At 35.8% G+C, this 18271-nt stretch overlaps 2 protein-coding genes across 7 annotated transcripts in view; one reads left to right on the top strand and one right to left on the bottom strand.

The window, feature by feature from the left end:
• ENTPD1 (ectonucleoside triphosphate diphosphohydrolase 1) overlaps positions 1-630 on the bottom strand; it is a 66981-nt gene extending 66351 nt beyond the window's left edge. The window contains exon 1 of the mRNA XM_068688189.1: positions 511-630. The gene's annotated coding sequence lies outside the window, so the exon portion shown is untranslated. The remainder of the gene's footprint in view (positions 1-510) is intronic.
• The window catches only part of LOC137859270 (gamma-aminobutyric acid receptor subunit pi-like), a 39104-nt gene that overhangs the window by 4362 nt on the left and 16471 nt on the right, over positions 1-18271 (top strand). Inside the window, exons 1-8 of one of the 6 annotated variants that reach the window (XM_068688197.1) lie at positions 937-1206; positions 1307-1456; positions 1727-1830; positions 8355-9297; positions 10709-10776; positions 12206-12423; positions 13070-13152; positions 17571-17708. In XM_068688197.1, the coding sequence (XP_068544298.1) occupies positions 10729-10776; positions 12206-12423; positions 13070-13152; positions 17571-17708 (487 nt within the window). In that variant the 5' untranslated portion in view covers positions 937-1206; positions 1307-1456; positions 1727-1830; positions 8355-9297; positions 10709-10728. Of the gene's footprint in view, positions 1-934; positions 1207-1306; positions 1457-1726; positions 1831-8354; positions 9298-10708; positions 10777-12205; positions 12424-13069; positions 13153-17570; positions 17709-18271 lie in introns of those variants that run through there. The other 5 variants (XM_068688198.1, XM_068688196.1, XM_068688195.1 and 2 more) reach the window with 5 other exon arrangements.

The following is an 18271-nucleotide window of genomic DNA, read 5'->3' as shown; positions in this document are numbered from 1 at the left end:
CTTGTCTCTCTAAAAATAAAGAAATAAATGCCTAATATAATATAAGGGAAGTAAAGAGGGTCATCCAAATATGCAAGCTATATAAGTTCAAGGCTGTTAATGAAAGCCAGCTACTTATTGGACAATTAGCTCTAGTAAATAAAAGAATTAAGTATCAGTGAAACCAAAAGACAGGGGACACCACATCTAAAACCACAGAGTATTTTGTTCACAGGTATTCAGTGAGACTTTATCAGTAATTAAGAGTATCTTAGTATAGCATCATAGTATCACACCACCTTGAGATACCCAATACACCACCCTAGCAGACAAAAATCCACACTATGACAGAGCCGCTAAAGCTCTCTCAGAAACCTAGCAATATCCCAATAAACAGGGCATTTCTGAAACGCTACAAAAGGCCCAGAAACATAGCTGGAAAGAGCAAGCAAGGATTTCAGAAGCAGCTCTGGGAAGGTTAGGAAGAGAAAGCTCAGAGAGAAGCTCCTCCAACCATAGCTTTATACTTACAGCTGCTCCCCAGGGCCAGATTGCTACAGCTTTCATACTTGCTGTATGAGATCTATGAAATAAAGATGGGCTGGGGGGGAAGAGAAACCCTTATCAGTTATAGGCTGGGGAAGAAAGGTGGAGGCCCTCTCTGCTAGATACACAGGTGGCTGCTCTCCATGAGAGACAATGCCTGTGCCCACAGCCAGCTGAGCTTCCTTCATCATGCACACCAATTGCTTGTTTCTGACCTAAATAATTAAACAGAGGTCACACCTCCACTTTTCTCAGATCACCGGCAATGAGCAGTCAGTATCACTTGTGTTTTAATTCCTAAGGAGCACAGCCTGCTCCCGCTCAGGGAGTGCTGCTGTAGGGGTGAAGCAAAAATTCAGGGCAAAACCATGTTCATGCCAGAGCAATAAATCCCAAGGGCCTGGCTGTCCCTCCCACAGCTGCTAAGCATCAAGACTTGTGAAAGGGGGAAAAATAAGAGTCCTCACATGGCCTAAGTGAGGGATCATCACTTGAGTGTGTGGCTTCTTCAGTCCTTTCACTAGTCTGCAGCCTCCATGTGGTGTTACTGCAAGGGCTGTAGCACAAAGATAGAGTTTGCATGTACTTATTTGTGTTTGACTGCTGTATATTGTATTTGCAGTTGTTTCTGAGCACAGGGGTGGCGCGTATTCTTGTACTTCGCTGGCTTGGCCCATCAAGGTTATTTCTGTAACCTGTTTAAAAATGTTGCTGTAAAAAGCAGGGTATTAAAAGTGTTTTTACATGCTAATCTCTGAGGCTGGTTTCTGTCTCCCTCCAGGAGCTAAATTGAATGTATTTCATTATGTAAAAAGAAGCTTAACTTTAAATGCTGAAATAAACAATTGACACCCCTCCCATGTTCCTAGATTATAACAATAGTGTCCTATTTACAGAGAAAACATTAATGAAGATTGAACTACTTTCTCAGGTGAGGTATTAAGAAATACTAGACTTTGAGGTACAAAAGCAGCATTTTTTTGTGAATAAGGGATTAACAGATTGATAAATTTGGTATCTTCTAGAATAGTATTTTTTCTGTAGTGTTGTGAACTATAAAATGCAAATATCTCATAAGTTACCCATTAGGCAATAATCATTAGCAGTCTTGACACTAACGCTATATTGGTCTGGAATGTTGTCTCTGCTACATTTTGTTTTGTTTTAAATCATCTCTTTCTTTTCTTTCATTTTCTTTTAGGTCAGTGCAAACTTCTGAAGCTGAAGAAAAGGGTCAAATTCTTCCCCCAACTATACAAAAAATAATAAAAGGATACAACAAGTATCTACGTCCATTTTTTGACAGTAAGTAGAAAAGCTGTGACTGTTGTGAGTCATGAAAACCAGCAATAAGAGCAAATGTTTTTTTCCTAATGCTTTTTTCCCCGTTGTTTGACAGTGACTCCTTTGAATCTACTTAATGTCCTAATATATAATAAGACATAACATAATGCTTTTTGTGGCCAAAAGTAAAATCTATGTATTCTAGATATTCATAAGTGATAATTCCAGACTCTGTTAGAAACTTGTGTGTTAATGTTTACATGTCCTCGGTGAAGCAAACTGCAAAACCTCACTTATTTAAAAGTATAATTTACCCTGATTTCCTAAATAGCAACTACGCAAAATTTTTGTTAAAGATAAGACAGCTCTACATACCAAATTGTTCATAAAGGCATTGGTAAATCTTATTCTATACCAAGTATTATGTGCATCTACAAGAGAATTAAATAAATGCTTTTTGCCTTGGGTCTTAAAGGTCACTGAACTGGTTCACTGCAGTACTGTAAGGGAAAATGAACTGAAAATGTCAGATCCCTGTGTCACACAGTCACAGTCACCAGGTTGGACGACCCACATTGTCTCTGGCACCAAGGCTGATTTTAGTGCCCTGCAGCACAGTCAGCTATGCACACTTAAAACCTCAGTAATGAACATCTTCCTTGGCTGTTTATGGCTATTGTATGTATCACAAACAGTAGGGAGTTGCAGAGTGGGGGGCGCAGATCTCTGCCTGGATTAACTGCAGAACTCTGACACAGAAGATATCCTGCATGTTGAAAAAAATGCTAAGCTTTGTGTATCTGTCAGGAAACAAACCTAGACAATAAATGTTAGGCAATTGTTCCTAAATTAGGAATTCAGAAACATTGGGGATTACAAATGAAGGCTTTTATATCCCTTTATATCCCACTTAAAAGTGATTGACTAAAAAGATTATCAGACCATGTTGTTACCTCTTGCTATCTAAACACCTGGTGAGGGCATTTCATGCTATATGCAATTTCTGAATCAATTTCCTAAAACATTAAGAGAAACCTATATTTTAGGTTTAAGAGAGAGGGGAAAATAATGATTTCATCTGTTCATTTTTATTGGAATTGCCTCAACTGCTGATACAACTGCTTTAGAGTATTTGCGTGGTCATTAAGAAGATTATCAGCAAAATAAAAGTAATGACAACAAATAAACTAACCCCTTCTGATTAGAGGTAATATGCAATGAAAAATATAGTAGTGATCACTGAACTTAGAGTTATTTCATTCATTGCATTGTGCTGGTAATGGAAGCACGTTGGCACTGCCATTATGAATGTGTATTGTTAGACAGCAAATGGAATTGGAATTTCATTATAACATCTTGTTATTGTAATTGTGACCAACACTAAAACACTCTTGAGCTATGAACATCCTTTTAAAAAAAAAAAAAAAATATATATATATGTCTTTAAATATAGGCAGAATATTTTCTCAGTTATTGGACAGTAGTAAATCTATAGCTCTTTTTTTTTTTTTTTTTTTTTTTGGCCTGGAACTCCCAGAGGAGCTCAAGCACAGCTCAAATCTATGTCGTATGCAGAGCCAGTCAAGCACTTCCAGACAGTGTCTGAATCACTGCATATGCTCACCACAGTTCAGGCATGAAAACACTTGTGTCCCAGAAATCTTTGATGGATGTGTAATAGCTCAACTGCTGAAGGAATGGGATGGGGCTCTTAAAAAAAAAAAAAAAAAAAAAAAAAAAAAAAAAAAAAAAAAAACATTTTACTGGTGCCAATTGTAAATGCAGAGCTGTTGGTTTCACAAAAAAAAAAAAAAAAAAAAAAAGGCTGATTTGGGTGGCCATAGCTATCCTGTTCTTGTTCTGTGTAATATTTTACTTATTTCTATGGGTATGCAGAAGGTGTACATCATATCTGTCCTTCATCAGAAAGGGATTTTTAGTGTAATTGCCTTCACTTACAATCATATCAGTGGCTACAAGACATTAGCTAAATACTTGATGAAACTGGAGTTTAGTCCCTTACACCTCATCTGTGACTTTTTTTTTTTTTTTTTTACCTCCTTTGTCCTCCCTCCACAGCGGATTGACAAATAAAAAAATGAACCTGTTCTAACCTGTTGCTTAGGATTTAGTAGGCTAATGAATGAATGCATAATAAAAAAAATAACCAGGGGTGTTCTGGTAGTGGTGAGGATTATCAGCCTCTGTAAAAGTCTGCTCACTTCTAGTTGCATCAGTGCTGATTTACTCTGAAGAAGAAACTTGTATTTCTAGAAATATGAACAGAACAGAATGCATATGGACATTAACCCTAACATCAGTGTTTGCTGTCTGAAGTGCATGAAAAGTTTCCCATAAAATGGGAAGAAATATAATAAAGTAATAACCTGAAGTCAGCCTTTCCAAGACAATGGAATCCCTTTTGGGGGCTAAGATTACTTTTGCTTTCAGAAGAGCGCATGGTCTATTTATTTGTTTGTTCAGTTAGATGCGAGATGGCTACAGGTTAGCTTGATTTCTAGAATAATGTAATTCAAAGTAATTTCCAAGTTCTTTGGCCTTGATTTTTTTTTCTTCAATCAGGAAATGGAGATTTTTTTTTGAAGTGATGTTTGCTGCCAAGACACAATCATACCCTTATAAAATCAGTGGTGCTGAACTCCTTAATATTTAGCATAATGGATTTTTAGTCCAGAAAAGAAAGCATTAGATATAAACTGATGATCATAAAATGAAGGTTGCTTTTTCCTAAAGCTGCAAAAACAAGAAATCTATATTAGTCAAGGAAGTATTATGGCAGTTTGTGTGTTCTTAGTTTGTGTTTGATCCTTTTGCTGGGACTGGCAGAAAATTATCTAAGTGGATATAACTCATTAAAGAGGATATGAAGATATTTTTCTTTTGAATTAGATGACTATGCATAACAACATTACATCGTCTTCTCTTGCATGGATTTGAATGATTAGATTTTCCAGATTTCAACCCTGGGTTAAATTTACCTTACTTTAGAGTTCTGTCCTCCCACACAGGTTACCTTTACAGACCCTTGCTACCAGAACACTGCCATTTATGCCCATCACGGACCGTCATTCCCATTTCTTTAGGTCTTTAGGGACCTAAATAGGGTGCGTACAGTTAGTTTAGATGAAGCCAGGCTTAGTACCTCAAGGGTAGACAAGTAAAATGGACCAAACATCTTATATTTGTCTGTACTGGGTGTCACACAGCAGTTAGAAAATCACAGGGCTAATTTATGCAGTGTTTGATACACAGGAATCCCAGAAGGACTGGTTACTTGTCTCTTCTACCATCTGAATATCAATATTAAAATGTTCCCTTTTCTTACCTACAGCATTTTAATGTTCTTGTTTGAGCTGGTTCATCAAGTAAGTCTAAATAATTTGAGCAGATAGATCCTGGAAGTTCTATTAAGAGATTAAAAGACTACCTGATGTAGAATGATCTTAGCTATTATTTGGACTGTAATATGAAATGTTTTTATATTAGTATTAGTAGATAGTGCCCCTTAGTGTAATAATGTCCATCATAACCTTTTAGATAGATGTGTAAGTCTTCTGTAGAAAAGTTGACATGGGATTTAAAAATGCACAGTTATTTTTCTTAAATGTGCTACATAACCCTGACACTTCATCGCACTAAGACAAGCGGATTTTAACATCAGGTTTTCTGCTGCAAGTGTGTAGACCAATTTTTTACCTTAGGTGCTGTGCCAAACCTCTCCGAATTAATGAGCAATTCCTGCTGACTTCAGTGAGGCTTGGATCAGGTTCACAGAGTTGTTAAGGGATGCATAAAATCTTGTAAATAAGTTTATACAAATAGATTTTGTTCTGTGATTAAATGTGATAATTTAAGTGTTCTAATTAACAAGAGAGAGACTAGGAAAAGGTCACAGCTAAGTGTATTTGAATATGGAAGCTACTTTCAAGTGGTATAAAAAAGTGCCATGCTTAAATCAGTTACTCTAAACCACATTTAAAAGATCATTTTCCTTAGCTTTCTAATGAGAATACATTTCAGGGTCTCAATGTTTATATTCAAGGAAAACAAATCTTCTAGTCCAACGTTCTCTATAAGACCGGTCACCGTATTTTTCCCAAATGTTGTTTATATGAAGTTCACAGAGTTTAATTAGATAACGGCAGCTTAGGTCTCAGGTTTACGGATTACCCTCAAAGATACGTGTATCAGGCTGTTCAGTGTGTCTAAGACTTTTTGATTTAATAAGACAAGCTCACATGGTACGTAAGAAATACATACCAAATAATTGTCAAGTGGATATTTTATGCACAGCTAGCTTTCTTATCTGGTGTCTGCCCACAAATACAACCAATATCTAATCTTTCGTCAAAAGGCAAAAAGCCAAGGATATGTGTGGCCACTTGTATATTTCTTTTTTCCCCTAAGACTTGTGATTTAGTAAATTGATAACTTGGTACTTGTAAACTTTAACACACAGGTGGTGATGTAGATTTCCCTTCTTTTATGGCAATCAGAGACACAATGAGACTACCACTGTCATCAGACCTAACTTGCTGCATTCACGACAGATTTTCTTCTTACTAAAATGCTGAGTTCTAGAGGTTCCAAATGATGAATTCAGTTAGAAAATGATTCAGTTAGGAAAAAATCAACTTATTTGATGTTTCATGTTGTCTTCGTTTTGTATAAACTGGGGCTTTGCTTGGTTTTGTCAGTAAATGTGTAGTATTGTACAGCTGGATATCTTTTCTGTGTTCCTCTGTCTCCTCTTGGAGGAGCTGAGTAAATACTGTTCATTAATTTTCGTGTTGCAAACTTTCATGTTACCGTTCCAGAGTTTTGCATCTTCTGGAATATTTCTCTCTCTCCATTGAACCCTTTCTGCTGTTTACGTGATTTTTGAAATGTAGGAAACAAATCTTGTCATGGTAATCTAATGACAGTCTTGCCAGTACTTGTCTAGATTATAAAATAACGTAATTCTGTGTATTGCTCTCCATTGCAATAGTGTTTTTGCCAAAGCATAATACTGAAAGCTCATGTTGAAATAACTGAGACGATCTCTAAATCCTTCTCAAAGACACTGTTTGCCAAGATAGTTTCCTGCCCTGTGCGTACTGTCTTGTGTTATTTGTCCTCATATTAGTTGCTTATGTTTGGTTGTATTGTGTTTTTTGACAAACTATTTAACAATCTGTTATTAGTAATATCCCCACTAATTTTTATCTTGTCCATAAACTGTACTATCAAAGATACATCACTGTCTAAAGATCATTGATGCAAACAAATGGAATTGAACACAATTCCTGCTAGAAATGGGTCTGTCTTCTGATGTCTTCATATTAACTATTACAGTTGAATTCTGTCAGAAGGGCTACATTAATCTGTCTAGTAATTTCGTATAACATGTATTTGTCAAGAAAGATTTAGGAACTTAAATACGCTGAAAAAATTCAGGTGCAATGTATCCCTATACATGTATCTAAAAGTCCCGTAATATTCTCAAACAAAGCAAAGAAGAAAATCAGGAGGACAAAAACATTTTAATGAAAAATATAATAAATTACTTTAGTTACACTTTTGCTTCTAATTCTCTAAGTTTTTTTTTTTTTTTTCTGCTAAAGTCCCTGCAAGAATGAGGTATTCTTTCAAAAGACCATCCCTTTCAAGAAATTTCTGAATGCCAAATTTGTTTTAAGCTTTTTTAAACTGAATAAAGAAGAGCTAGCACTAGCTGTTCATTATATTGTTGATTGTAACTCACCATTTAAATCAAACCTACCATTTAAAGACCTACCATTTAAATCAAACACATACACGACTCAGTGGTAGTTGACGTTGTTGGTATGAAGTTTACCAGGCTGTGATCACTACAGTGGTCCAAAGTCAGTTAGCTATTTGACTCCTTATAGTATACCTGTCACTATTCTGGCTACTTTCCCACATGGGATTACTGTTAATATCTGTAAAGTGCATAAAATAACCACCCTTGTACATAACATAGACTTTAACTTTTACTGAAATTTAATTAGACTGTGTACCCGTTGCTATAACAAAATATGCCATTTGGAATTTCTTTGGCAGTTTTTAAGATTCATTTATGGAGGACTTAGTCTTCTTCTGAAGTTCAGTAGATTTCTTTGGAAGTTGTCATTATATACAAAATTCTGCCAAACATATGGAAATGTAGGAACTGACTGCCTCATCTGGCCTACTGCCCTGTTTTTGACACTGTCAACAGGAAACCTTTCAGAGGAAGGTCAGAAGAAACTCTGGTGGATAATTATGAAGATAGGATGGAAAGATTCATTCTAACTATTATTAATGCTTTGCTTATTTAACAAGTCACCGTAAATTACATTTAGCCTTAACAGTTGTTTTTTTTTTTTTTTTTTTTTTTTTTTTAACTAAGAATATTGTTCTGATTTAACTAACTGTTAAAGCCCAGCTGTTCTTGAAAGCCTGTGATTGTAGAGACTCCTTCCATAGTTTTCTTTCTGTACAACCCATCCTTGGCATGTTGTGCCCTACTATCCTCACAGGCTGGAATATGTCTGAAGAACTGGAGAAGAGGCAATTACTTTGCTTAATGAAAGCTCTTCCGGGCAGTACCCAATGATGCCTTAGTTGCCTTGTTGGATTTGCTGTTTTTGCAGTTGAAGCTCTACTCTTGAAACTGCAGCAAGTGCTTGTGATTTCACTCATGATTCTGTTCCTTCACCCTTGATGTTCTGCACAGAGAAACACCCATGCCTTAGCATCTCAATCTGTTATAGAGGGTGAAGCTAGCTGAGATTGTTTTCACAGAGTATTGATTTATGTGCCTTACCTGTGACAGATGTCAAAGCCACACCTTCATGGAAAAAATCTTTCTTCTTTGGCATACGCTACCACCTCCTACTTAAATGAGTTTCCTGATAACCACAAAGATCAGAATTGCAAATGTGGAATCCTACAGCCATTTCCAGCCAACAGCATTCCCACTGTCTGCTCATCTCGGCCACATCTGCCAGCTCAAGTGTGAAAGAAGGAGGCCCTGAAAGCTAGGACAGAGGATTATAATGATCAAAGCCTTCTGGTATGCCCTTTGTGTCCCACTGACCCAGAAATGCAATCTTGTAAGGGAGATACTCTTTTGGACTCTTTTAGATCTTTTGATTGAAGGCAACTGACGTAGGAACACAAGAAATTATTGTTAAAGTTTGTGAAACTATGCAGCTTTTTGTTTGTTTTTACTTTGACTTGTGGTGTATATGTCTAATAAATATCTGTGGGAATGTCTCTTTCTCATGAGTTTTCATGAAAGCTTGACTCAAGACAGGCTGGATGCACAACAGAAGTGTTTGGGCTGTGGAGACAGGCAGGGCTAGCAGAGCGGGACAGTATTGACCTAACTGCACCACCACTTGTTATCACTTGAATTGCAAGGCACTTGTCTGCTAGGACAGTTGGTCTGAGCCTGAAGGACATCTTATACAAAACTAGGTATGTGTCACTTGAAAATTTCTTCTCATTCCTAGTTACAGTTTATAGTCTATAATAAACACGTAGATTGCCATCAAGGGATGCTGCAAGCCTATGGTCCTGCTTTAAGCTGGAGCTTTATATTTTAACTTTCAACTGAGTCCAGAACGAATAATTTACAGATTCTTTCAGGAGTGCCAGGTTTCTGGGACTCAACAGTTGTGCCAGACATTGATACTTTAACACTTGCATTGCAAAGGAAAATTATTATGAAAAAAATAAAATCAAAGATACCTTTTAGAGTGACACTTTATTTATTTATTTATTTATTTAATGTTGTTCAAATGGGATATCTATCTTATCTCCTCTTTCTGATCTCTACATGCTGCATAGGGTCATATAAGAGCTACCTACATAATGCCTTGCAAGTGGCCTCAGTAGGTCTCAGCAGTGGACTTGTGGTTTCTGGGCACCATCAGCTGCACAGATTGTATCTAAACTATTCCTTCCTTTTCTAAGTATTGTGTTCTCAGCTTCTTGTAAGTACATGGAAAGATGCACGTATTTAATAGGAATTTCTATGTGTATCTGCTTTGTTATATATTCTGCACATATTCAACCAGGACTAGTGTTATGTTTCCATGAAAGCTCTGCACAAATCCTGGTTTTTAAAAAGCACAGCTGGTGATCTTCTGACACTGTGAAATATGCATTCACAAGGAAGTGAGAGCCTGTGCATGCTAACACTACAATGACATCATGACAACTACCTAGGTGAGGTATTTAATCACACTGAATAAATGTTCAGCTGATATTATTATTAAAAGTAGTACAAAGTGACTAGCTTTCTTCATAAATGCAGGTATCTAAGTCACAAGCTAACTGCCAGTGGACAATGTTAAAATCAGTGACACGGTATAGACAATGTATTCTTAAACAGGCAGTAAATAAAGTCATTCAGATGTTCCATCTGCATATTAAGCATGTGACATTGCCAGAAGCAACTCCTTTGTTCACCAACATCTGATGGACCAGATGTTGCAACTGGAAGAATTCTTTCCACTGCTCTGCACCTCAGAGCAGAAGGGTGTGATGTACCACAGGGATTGTGCCTTCCTCACCTTGTTCTGCAGCGTTTTTCACAGCACGCTTTTTAGGGAGTGAAGAAAAATATAAAACCATCTTAGGAAATAAAACATGTTTGTTAAAACCAAGGTAATGTTATTCTAGTGGTATTAAACTTTGGTTATGAAATCATTAAAATTCTTTCGTAATCAGAATTTTAGTGATACTTTCAGAAAAGCTACTAATCATTTAGAAAAAGATGGAAAATGTCATGGAGGATTGCGTAGCCAGTTCTTGTGAACACCATGTATTAAGTCACTGTGTGCTAGGTGCTGGCTGACTTTTTTTTTCTTTATTATTATTTCAGATGGTCCTGTGTCAGTTGGAATGAGTCTGGATATTGCAAGCATTGATACAATATCAGAAATAAATATGGTATTGTAGATTTTGCATTTTTTTGCTTGTTGGTAAGATAATGTCTTGTGTTTACAGCTACTGGCAATATGAATTTGAGTTCTTTTTTTCCTTGTGCAGTCAGTATGAGGTAGGAGAAGGATTAATTTTTCACTACAGAGAGTAATTATAGCACTATAATAAGTACTGAGTTTCTTATGACTAGATTTCTAGACTAATACTTGTATAGAAAAGCAGACAAATCATACCTCTCGTAGATACAAACATAAGTTTGCTACTGAGCATTAATCTTAATGAAAGGTATGTAAAGCAGTATTTATTTTCCAAATGAAGTGTCTAAATCCCTATGCATTTCAGAAAATCAAAGATATATTCACGTGACTTTGAAGCTACTCCTTTCCCTTATATTTAGACGGCTGAAAACATTTTATTTTTCTGTTTCTGTCATATATTTATTCCAGCTGTTTCATTACATTTTGTATCAGTTATTTTTGAACAAACTATGAAATGGAATATACTTTTCTAATGAAATATCCGACCTGCCTAAGTAGAACCAAAAGGCAAAAATCATTAGTCAGATATTCAGTACTGGAAAGTGTGTGTGTGTGTCTGTCTCTGTGTGTGTATCGAAATTTACCTCGCTCAGGTTTCGAGAGCAATTGAATCTTAAAATCCCTTTTGTACTCAGCAAGTATTCACAGGTATTTAAAAAAGAAAAAGTAAGGACAGAACTTAAGATGAACTTATGCTGATAAAAACACACCATAAAATCAAAAGTTGCTTAAAAAGGTGCTAAGAAATTGTGTGATTTTAATGTAAGACAAGGCATACGTGAATTGAAGGTAAATTGGGCTGAGAGCTATCTTCAAGGTCTCAATAAATTTGGCACTGCTGTTTCCCTGGTCATGTTGAAAAGATAGATTGAGCTGGAAGATGATGATGTATTTGTTATATTTCCGTAACTTCCTATTACACTCACTTCTTTTGCCACTATGCATCTGAATTTATGCAACTTTTCCTAAAGTTTTCTTAAAAATATATTATTTAGTGGTTTATGTGAACAAAATGCTGTTTGCAATCACTTATATAAATCATCCTAAGATTTAAAGATTTACAGAGCCAGATTATGTGCTGACAAAACTCTGATGACTTCAGCTGATTTATAGCTCCAGGCTGAAGCCCTCAGCATTTACTGTAAAATTTCAGTGACCGTAAGAACAAAATCTATTCAAGATAATATTTCTTAATGACATCAACATCACATCTAGTGCTGGAAAATTTGGCAGAATGAGAGCCAGTACAACTGTGATCTATCTGAGTGCCAGCACTTAGGATTGGGACACAGAGTCACAGGCTATCTGTGCTCAGTAGTTGGTTCCATGCACTTTTTAAAAACAGAATAATGGTGTCTAGTTCTGAATAATATATATATATGTTTTTTGTATTTCAGGATTACACAGCTACCATATTTTTAAGGCAGAGGTGGACTGATGAGAGGCTATGTTTCGATGGTAATAAGAGTTTAAGTTTAGATGGTCGGCTTGTGGAAATGCTTTGGGTACCAGATACCTTCATAGTTGATTCCAAAAAGTCTTTTCTTCATGATATTACTGTTGAGAATCGTCTTATAAGAATATACCCTAATGGAACAGTGTTGTATGCTATACGGTATGTATATACCACATACCAGCCTTTGTACTTGGTTTCTACGTACATTTTAAACTTTTCAGTTCAGCGTGATTTTATGCTTAAGAAACTGGTCTAATTCAGAAGTAGAATATTCATGGTCTTGTAGTTTTACAAATACATAATATGACTGATTAATATGATTAAAATCTTAAATTTACTACTAGGTCTCAATTTCTTCACTAAATAGCTCCTTTTGCTTTCATGTACACAAAATATAGGAGCTGCATCTTGGCATTCTAGTTTTGTGTTGAAATCACAGACGAAAGAAAGATACAGCGACTGATTTGTGTTTTTTTATTGCAGATTATTCTTTACAATAGATTTTGCTGAATATAAGATTGTTACTGTTTTGCAATTTATTTTACAGCAAAGGGAAAAGGTATGCTATACGTGAGAAAAAAGTGCCCTTTGTAGGCTGCTGCTAAACTCAGTTGTTTTGGAGTCCTTTCATGTTTTGAGTGTTGTTAACTTGTATCTAATGTGAACCAGTAAAATTTAGATTTATTTTCTTTGCAATAGATACTTGCCTACAAATATTAGTTACAGAAAGTTACATAGGTCATTTTTACTTTTACTGATGAACAATTTTATCCCATTAATAATCAGCATTACTATGTTTTTCAAGGATCACCACAACTGTGGCGTGCAGCATGGATCTAACCAAATACCCAATGGATAAACAGACATGTACCTTGCAACTGGAAAGCTGTAAGAAAAGTTACTCTTTCTATTTTTATACAACTAGAAAAATGTCTGATTTTATTTCCCTAGGCTACTGGCTACTGGATCTATCAAAGAGGCTGGAATATTCAAAAAAGCCATGTGACAGAACGTTACCACTCTCTGTTGAATTACAATAGTATTTTTATACAAAGATAAATTCACAAGGCTTCACCGAAAATAGCATGGCAGTATTGAAAAGCTAACGATAAATGAAACTATGGAAACGTATGAAACTAATCAGCTGTTTTGCAGGATGTCCTGTAGTTATTTATTCGGTCTGCAGGGGGAGTTCTTTGAGCAGGATTTTCCAGGAAAGGCAAGAAAATGTTTTTTGACAGATTTGCCTCTCTTTCTTTCAGGATATTGTGATTTATTTTTTCCCCCCTAAGGCGTGATTCCTGTAGGAAAGAAAGAAATTAGAATAAGGCTTATTTGTAAGGCATAGAGTTCATATTTAATTAATTTACTGTCTTCATATTGAAAAAAGGTAATTGCATAGACAGTTCTGTTCTGAGATGGGTATAAACAGATCCTTCTATGGCTTAGTTCTCTGTGCCAGTGCTGTGGGAAAAATGTCATAAATTGAAGGACCGAGACTAAATATTCTTTATAGGTTCTCATTTTATTAATCAATGTCCTCATATTTTTCGTTAAAAATGTTCCCTAATACATTGTAAACATAGTTGCTTTACAAATACCCAAATGTGCATGTTTAAAATTAATGCTATTCTGTTAATAAGATACTAGCAAAATATTTTATATTATAATGTAGGAATGATGTGGAAGGACACCTAAGAGATGTCCTACAAGATGAAAAAATATTTTAAAATATTTGTCAATATATATTCAGAATGTTCTTTTGGAAGTTTTTTCAGTACTTGCTGAGTTTTATTCTTTAGCGTTTCAGAAGGGTGTGTGTGTTCTTCATTTCTTGCTGTTAACTAACAGAAGATGATTGCAAAATTTCATTTTAGACTATAAAACAAAGGGAATCAACCCCCAAACCTTCCTCACACAGCGGTTCCTCTAGAAACAGCTGTTTTTTAAGGATAAGATCTGTTCAATGGTAATTTCAATAAGAATTTGGATTCATCTCTAATTTATTTTCCTTTGGAAAGCATATTGGTAAGTCAAAATACATGGATTTACATTAAACACATTGCTTAATGAGTCATTTAATATTTACTCTAGTTTCAGAATGAAATATATGTCCCACAGGAACATGGGGATTTAAAGGAGTCAGGATTAAAAAAAAAAAAAAAAAAAGAATTCCCTGTGTAATTAAAAATAAGCTTTGCTCAGAATGATTCCATCTGCTTTTTCAACAACACACAAGCGTCTGCTGTCCAAGGGGAAGACATGGTAATGTCATCACAAATGCTCCCATGTCATTTGGGTTTAGTGTTGAGGAAAACAGCTAGAAATGATGATTACACAAGGAAAGAGTATGCCTTTAGCCATGGCTCTGTATCTTCAGTGCACTTCATGCTTTCTTATGGGTATGCTGGAAATGGTGTTTGCTCCCTCATGAGATAAGCAATGTTAATTTATAGGCAAATAAAGACATCATCCTAGAGTACTGCTTGCAAATACCATTATGTGGAATTAAGAGTTGTGAATGTGAGCATGCACACACGTCCACACAAATACACATCCATAAAAATACTCATAAATAAAATGTAAAAAATGCAGCAAATATTTCAGCTGAATCAAAGTGCTAAGTGTTTTATTAAACGTTTACTAACGTAAAAACAAGTACGACATGACATTATCAAGTACTGGCTTTACGCAGTAAAATATCCCTCGTGGCCTTTACAACATGCTCTTCCATTACTAATAGTTAATAATGCTATTTGAATTCTACATTCTACACCAATACATCTGAGCCCCACATTTCTATTGTTTATTTCCCTGTTACTGCATCGCTTTAGGAGGCAGTAGGGCACCAGTTAGTGCAGTGGGGGCATTGTACTCTGTGACATGTGGGAGGAAATGCTGCCAATCATTCACACTGTGCTGAAGTCATTTCCCTCCCTTTTATTCACATGCAGGCCAGTCCAGATACATATTTATTTTTGGGCCCATCTCTGAAATTTTATTTTCTTTTTGAACTCATCCCTTAGCATTTACTCAGTGAAGAGCCATGTGAAGGCACTTAACTTGTGCTTGACAATCAAGGGAAAATAAAATTAGCAACAGAATGGTAAAGAAACTCATTTGTATTAGGCATTATGAATGTTTAATCCCAAATTTACTATTCCTGCAGTTAACCCTGTTGATATTAGCTGCTTACTTTGTATCAACGTTGATATTGGCTGCTTGCGTCATATCAACGAAGTACAGGAAGGAAACATTTTGGGCTTGAGAAATTAGTGAGAATGAAAACTCAGTATCATGTAAAAAGAAGAGATTGTTTGTAAAAGCTTAATAGCTTAAGAATCTCGTTGATATAATTTTTTTAAAAACATTTTATAATTAGTGAAGTATTAATCCCCTGAATAACATTACGCAGAGGGAGCAATGTGCTATTTAACTTTACTCTCTGGAAGGCTGCCCCCAAGGAATTTCTTCACAGAGTTTTGGAATTAGTATTTTGTAGGTATTTTCAAATGGAGGATGATCAAAACCTGCTAATTATTCAGCTAACGAAAATAATTTGGAAAACACAATAAAAATGGTTATGTTAAAGCAAAAGAACCTCCATTTGGAGATATACTTGTTATTGCCTAGCTGGGCATTGAAATTTCCTCACATTTCATGCTACTTGAAACAATCAATATCCAATAAAAAAAAAAATACTGTGGTTCTCTGTAGTTCTAGACTTTATCTGCAGTTCATTTAAGAGGAGAATAAAATGAATTTGTCAATTGTGCATAAAAGCTGTTTTAAAAACCTTTTTATTTTGACCAAGGACCATGTAACCATTTGTTTATAAGAACGTTATTTTATTTTTCATTTTCAAAGTCAGAGATATTTCCCAGAGTGTAGTCTTAGAGAATCAGAATCTTAGCTTGGACACCTATGCTTTTGGCTTAGTCTTTTAACACAGCAGTGTTTTGGCTTTAATTACTTTAAGTGTAAAAAGGAGACCAGAGATCCCTGGCCATGATAAATTTTCATAAAACTTCCAGTGATAGAAAAAAAAAGATTTAAAGGATGGTCAGGGAAAGAATTTCCAGGTAAAATTGTCATTTTAATTGGTAAACAGCACATTGTTTCCTTGAAATGAAGTTTGTGAACTCCTGTTTTTCCTACATTAAATGGCTATAAGAAATCAGTTTTTTGATATTGCAAGACCCAAAGCCATTATATTAAAAGTATTAAACTACTCCTTTTTTATTTTAATACATCTCTATTTATATGATTCTAGAATTCTGTTCTTCTTGCAGCATATATCCTTGTGCAATGTATTGCATTATTGTCTCTCAATGTAATTTACTTACAATTGACTGGAGTCTAAAAATAATCATCTACTCGGGGTTCTGTTCCCTAAGCTTAGCTATTAACTCGCACAATAAAAGTCTGTCATATACAAGAATGATTGATCTAAGCAAGCTAAAGGAAAAGATGTTCAAATGCTCCCTGTTAACATGTAAATTACATTAACATAATCTTGAATTAATCATATACACTAGTCTGAAAATTGCCTGCCTTTTAATATAATGGGAAAAAGCTATGGAGGTATTTTAGCTATGATTGTGACGCATATTGACAAGCGTGTGCAAAATACAGTTACCTTCTGATAGATGATTCGTGTCCCATCTCATCTCCTAATTAGCACTTGAAGGTTAAGAGCAAATCTCCTGCGGCCCCTGAAGTGTACCATGCTGCTGAGCCTGCAGAAACACCAGCTTCTAGGCTGATGCCTTTGGGAAGGGTCCAAGCTCCCAAGCCAAAATGCCATCTGAGGGATGTCCCAAGCCTCACTCAGAGTGCAGCTCTGGCATATGAGTCCTCAGCCCTTCATGTCTGCTGATGGGAAGACCAAATACACTGTCCATCATCTGACTGACTAAGAAAGAGCATCCCAGCATGTAACAAAAGGCATGCTCAACATTTAGTCCAAATGCTGTCAGTGCTCTAGTTCCTAAAAAATGTAATTCTTTAAAGCTTAATAGCTTTTGCCTTTAAAATACCATATGGTACTAATCTCTTTTGTTTGTTCATATCATTTATGTGAGAAAAAAAGACCACCTCCAAGCTTTTAAATGATAAGCCTTTGCACATTCAGTCTTTGGGAATTTTATTGTGAACGAGCATTATGTTCTGCCAGAAAAGTCGGTGTTTATGTCTCATTGTACTTTCAGGCAGACAAATAAGAAACAGCTGAACCATAACTGTACTCTGCACAAATTAACTATTGTATAAAATAAACACTTTTGTTGGCTTATGTATCACTACAGGGGGTTACAACATCAATGATGTCATGTTTTACTGGACGAGAGGAAATGATTCAGTTCGAGGCTTGGACACACTTCGGCTGGCACAGTATACAGTAGAAGACCACTTTACCTCGGTATCTGAAGCGGTATATGAGACAGGTAAAAACACCCTTATAACACTTCCTAGGTACACTTTGGAATATAGTGCTGGAAACTGAACAGCATTCAGAAGCTAGGCATGATGCTTTCTCTTTGGGTGACACATTTTCATTTTCTATTGGTTTGAGTTCTGGAAGCCTTACGTGAATCTCTCAGATGTTACCAGCAGAGACCCAGCTAATTTAAGGTTGGAAGTTTTTAAGTATTTTCTTGGACAGTACTATTATGGAGGCTACATATTGTCTAAAGAACAATGAACAATAAATGCATTATTTATCTGCATTATCTGCACTAATGTCAGGAGGAATTCTTTTAAAGGAAGAAGGACCTGTAAGTTGAGCGTTTAAATTTGAGTGAGACCATGGACTCTGGATGCTCGGTTCAGGACAGTTCCCAGCATGTCTGGGATTTCCATTCTGGTTTTATTTGACAAAGCGAAAGCCTTTATTTGACCATGGAAATTTCTGTGAATATGCTGGGTGCTCTTAGAACACCAAGAAGTTGTGCTTTATTGCTAGTGCTTGCAGGAATAGCTCTTTGTCTGCAGCAGCCTCTGTCCAACC

Source organism: Anas acuta, chromosome 7 (genome assembly GCF_963932015.1).
Source record: "Anas acuta chromosome 7, bAnaAcu1.1, whole genome shotgun sequence".
In the NCBI taxonomy this organism is placed as follows: Eukaryota; Metazoa; Chordata; class Aves; order Anseriformes; family Anatidae; genus Anas; species Anas acuta.
This window is presented reverse-complemented; position numbering and strand designations above follow the sequence as displayed.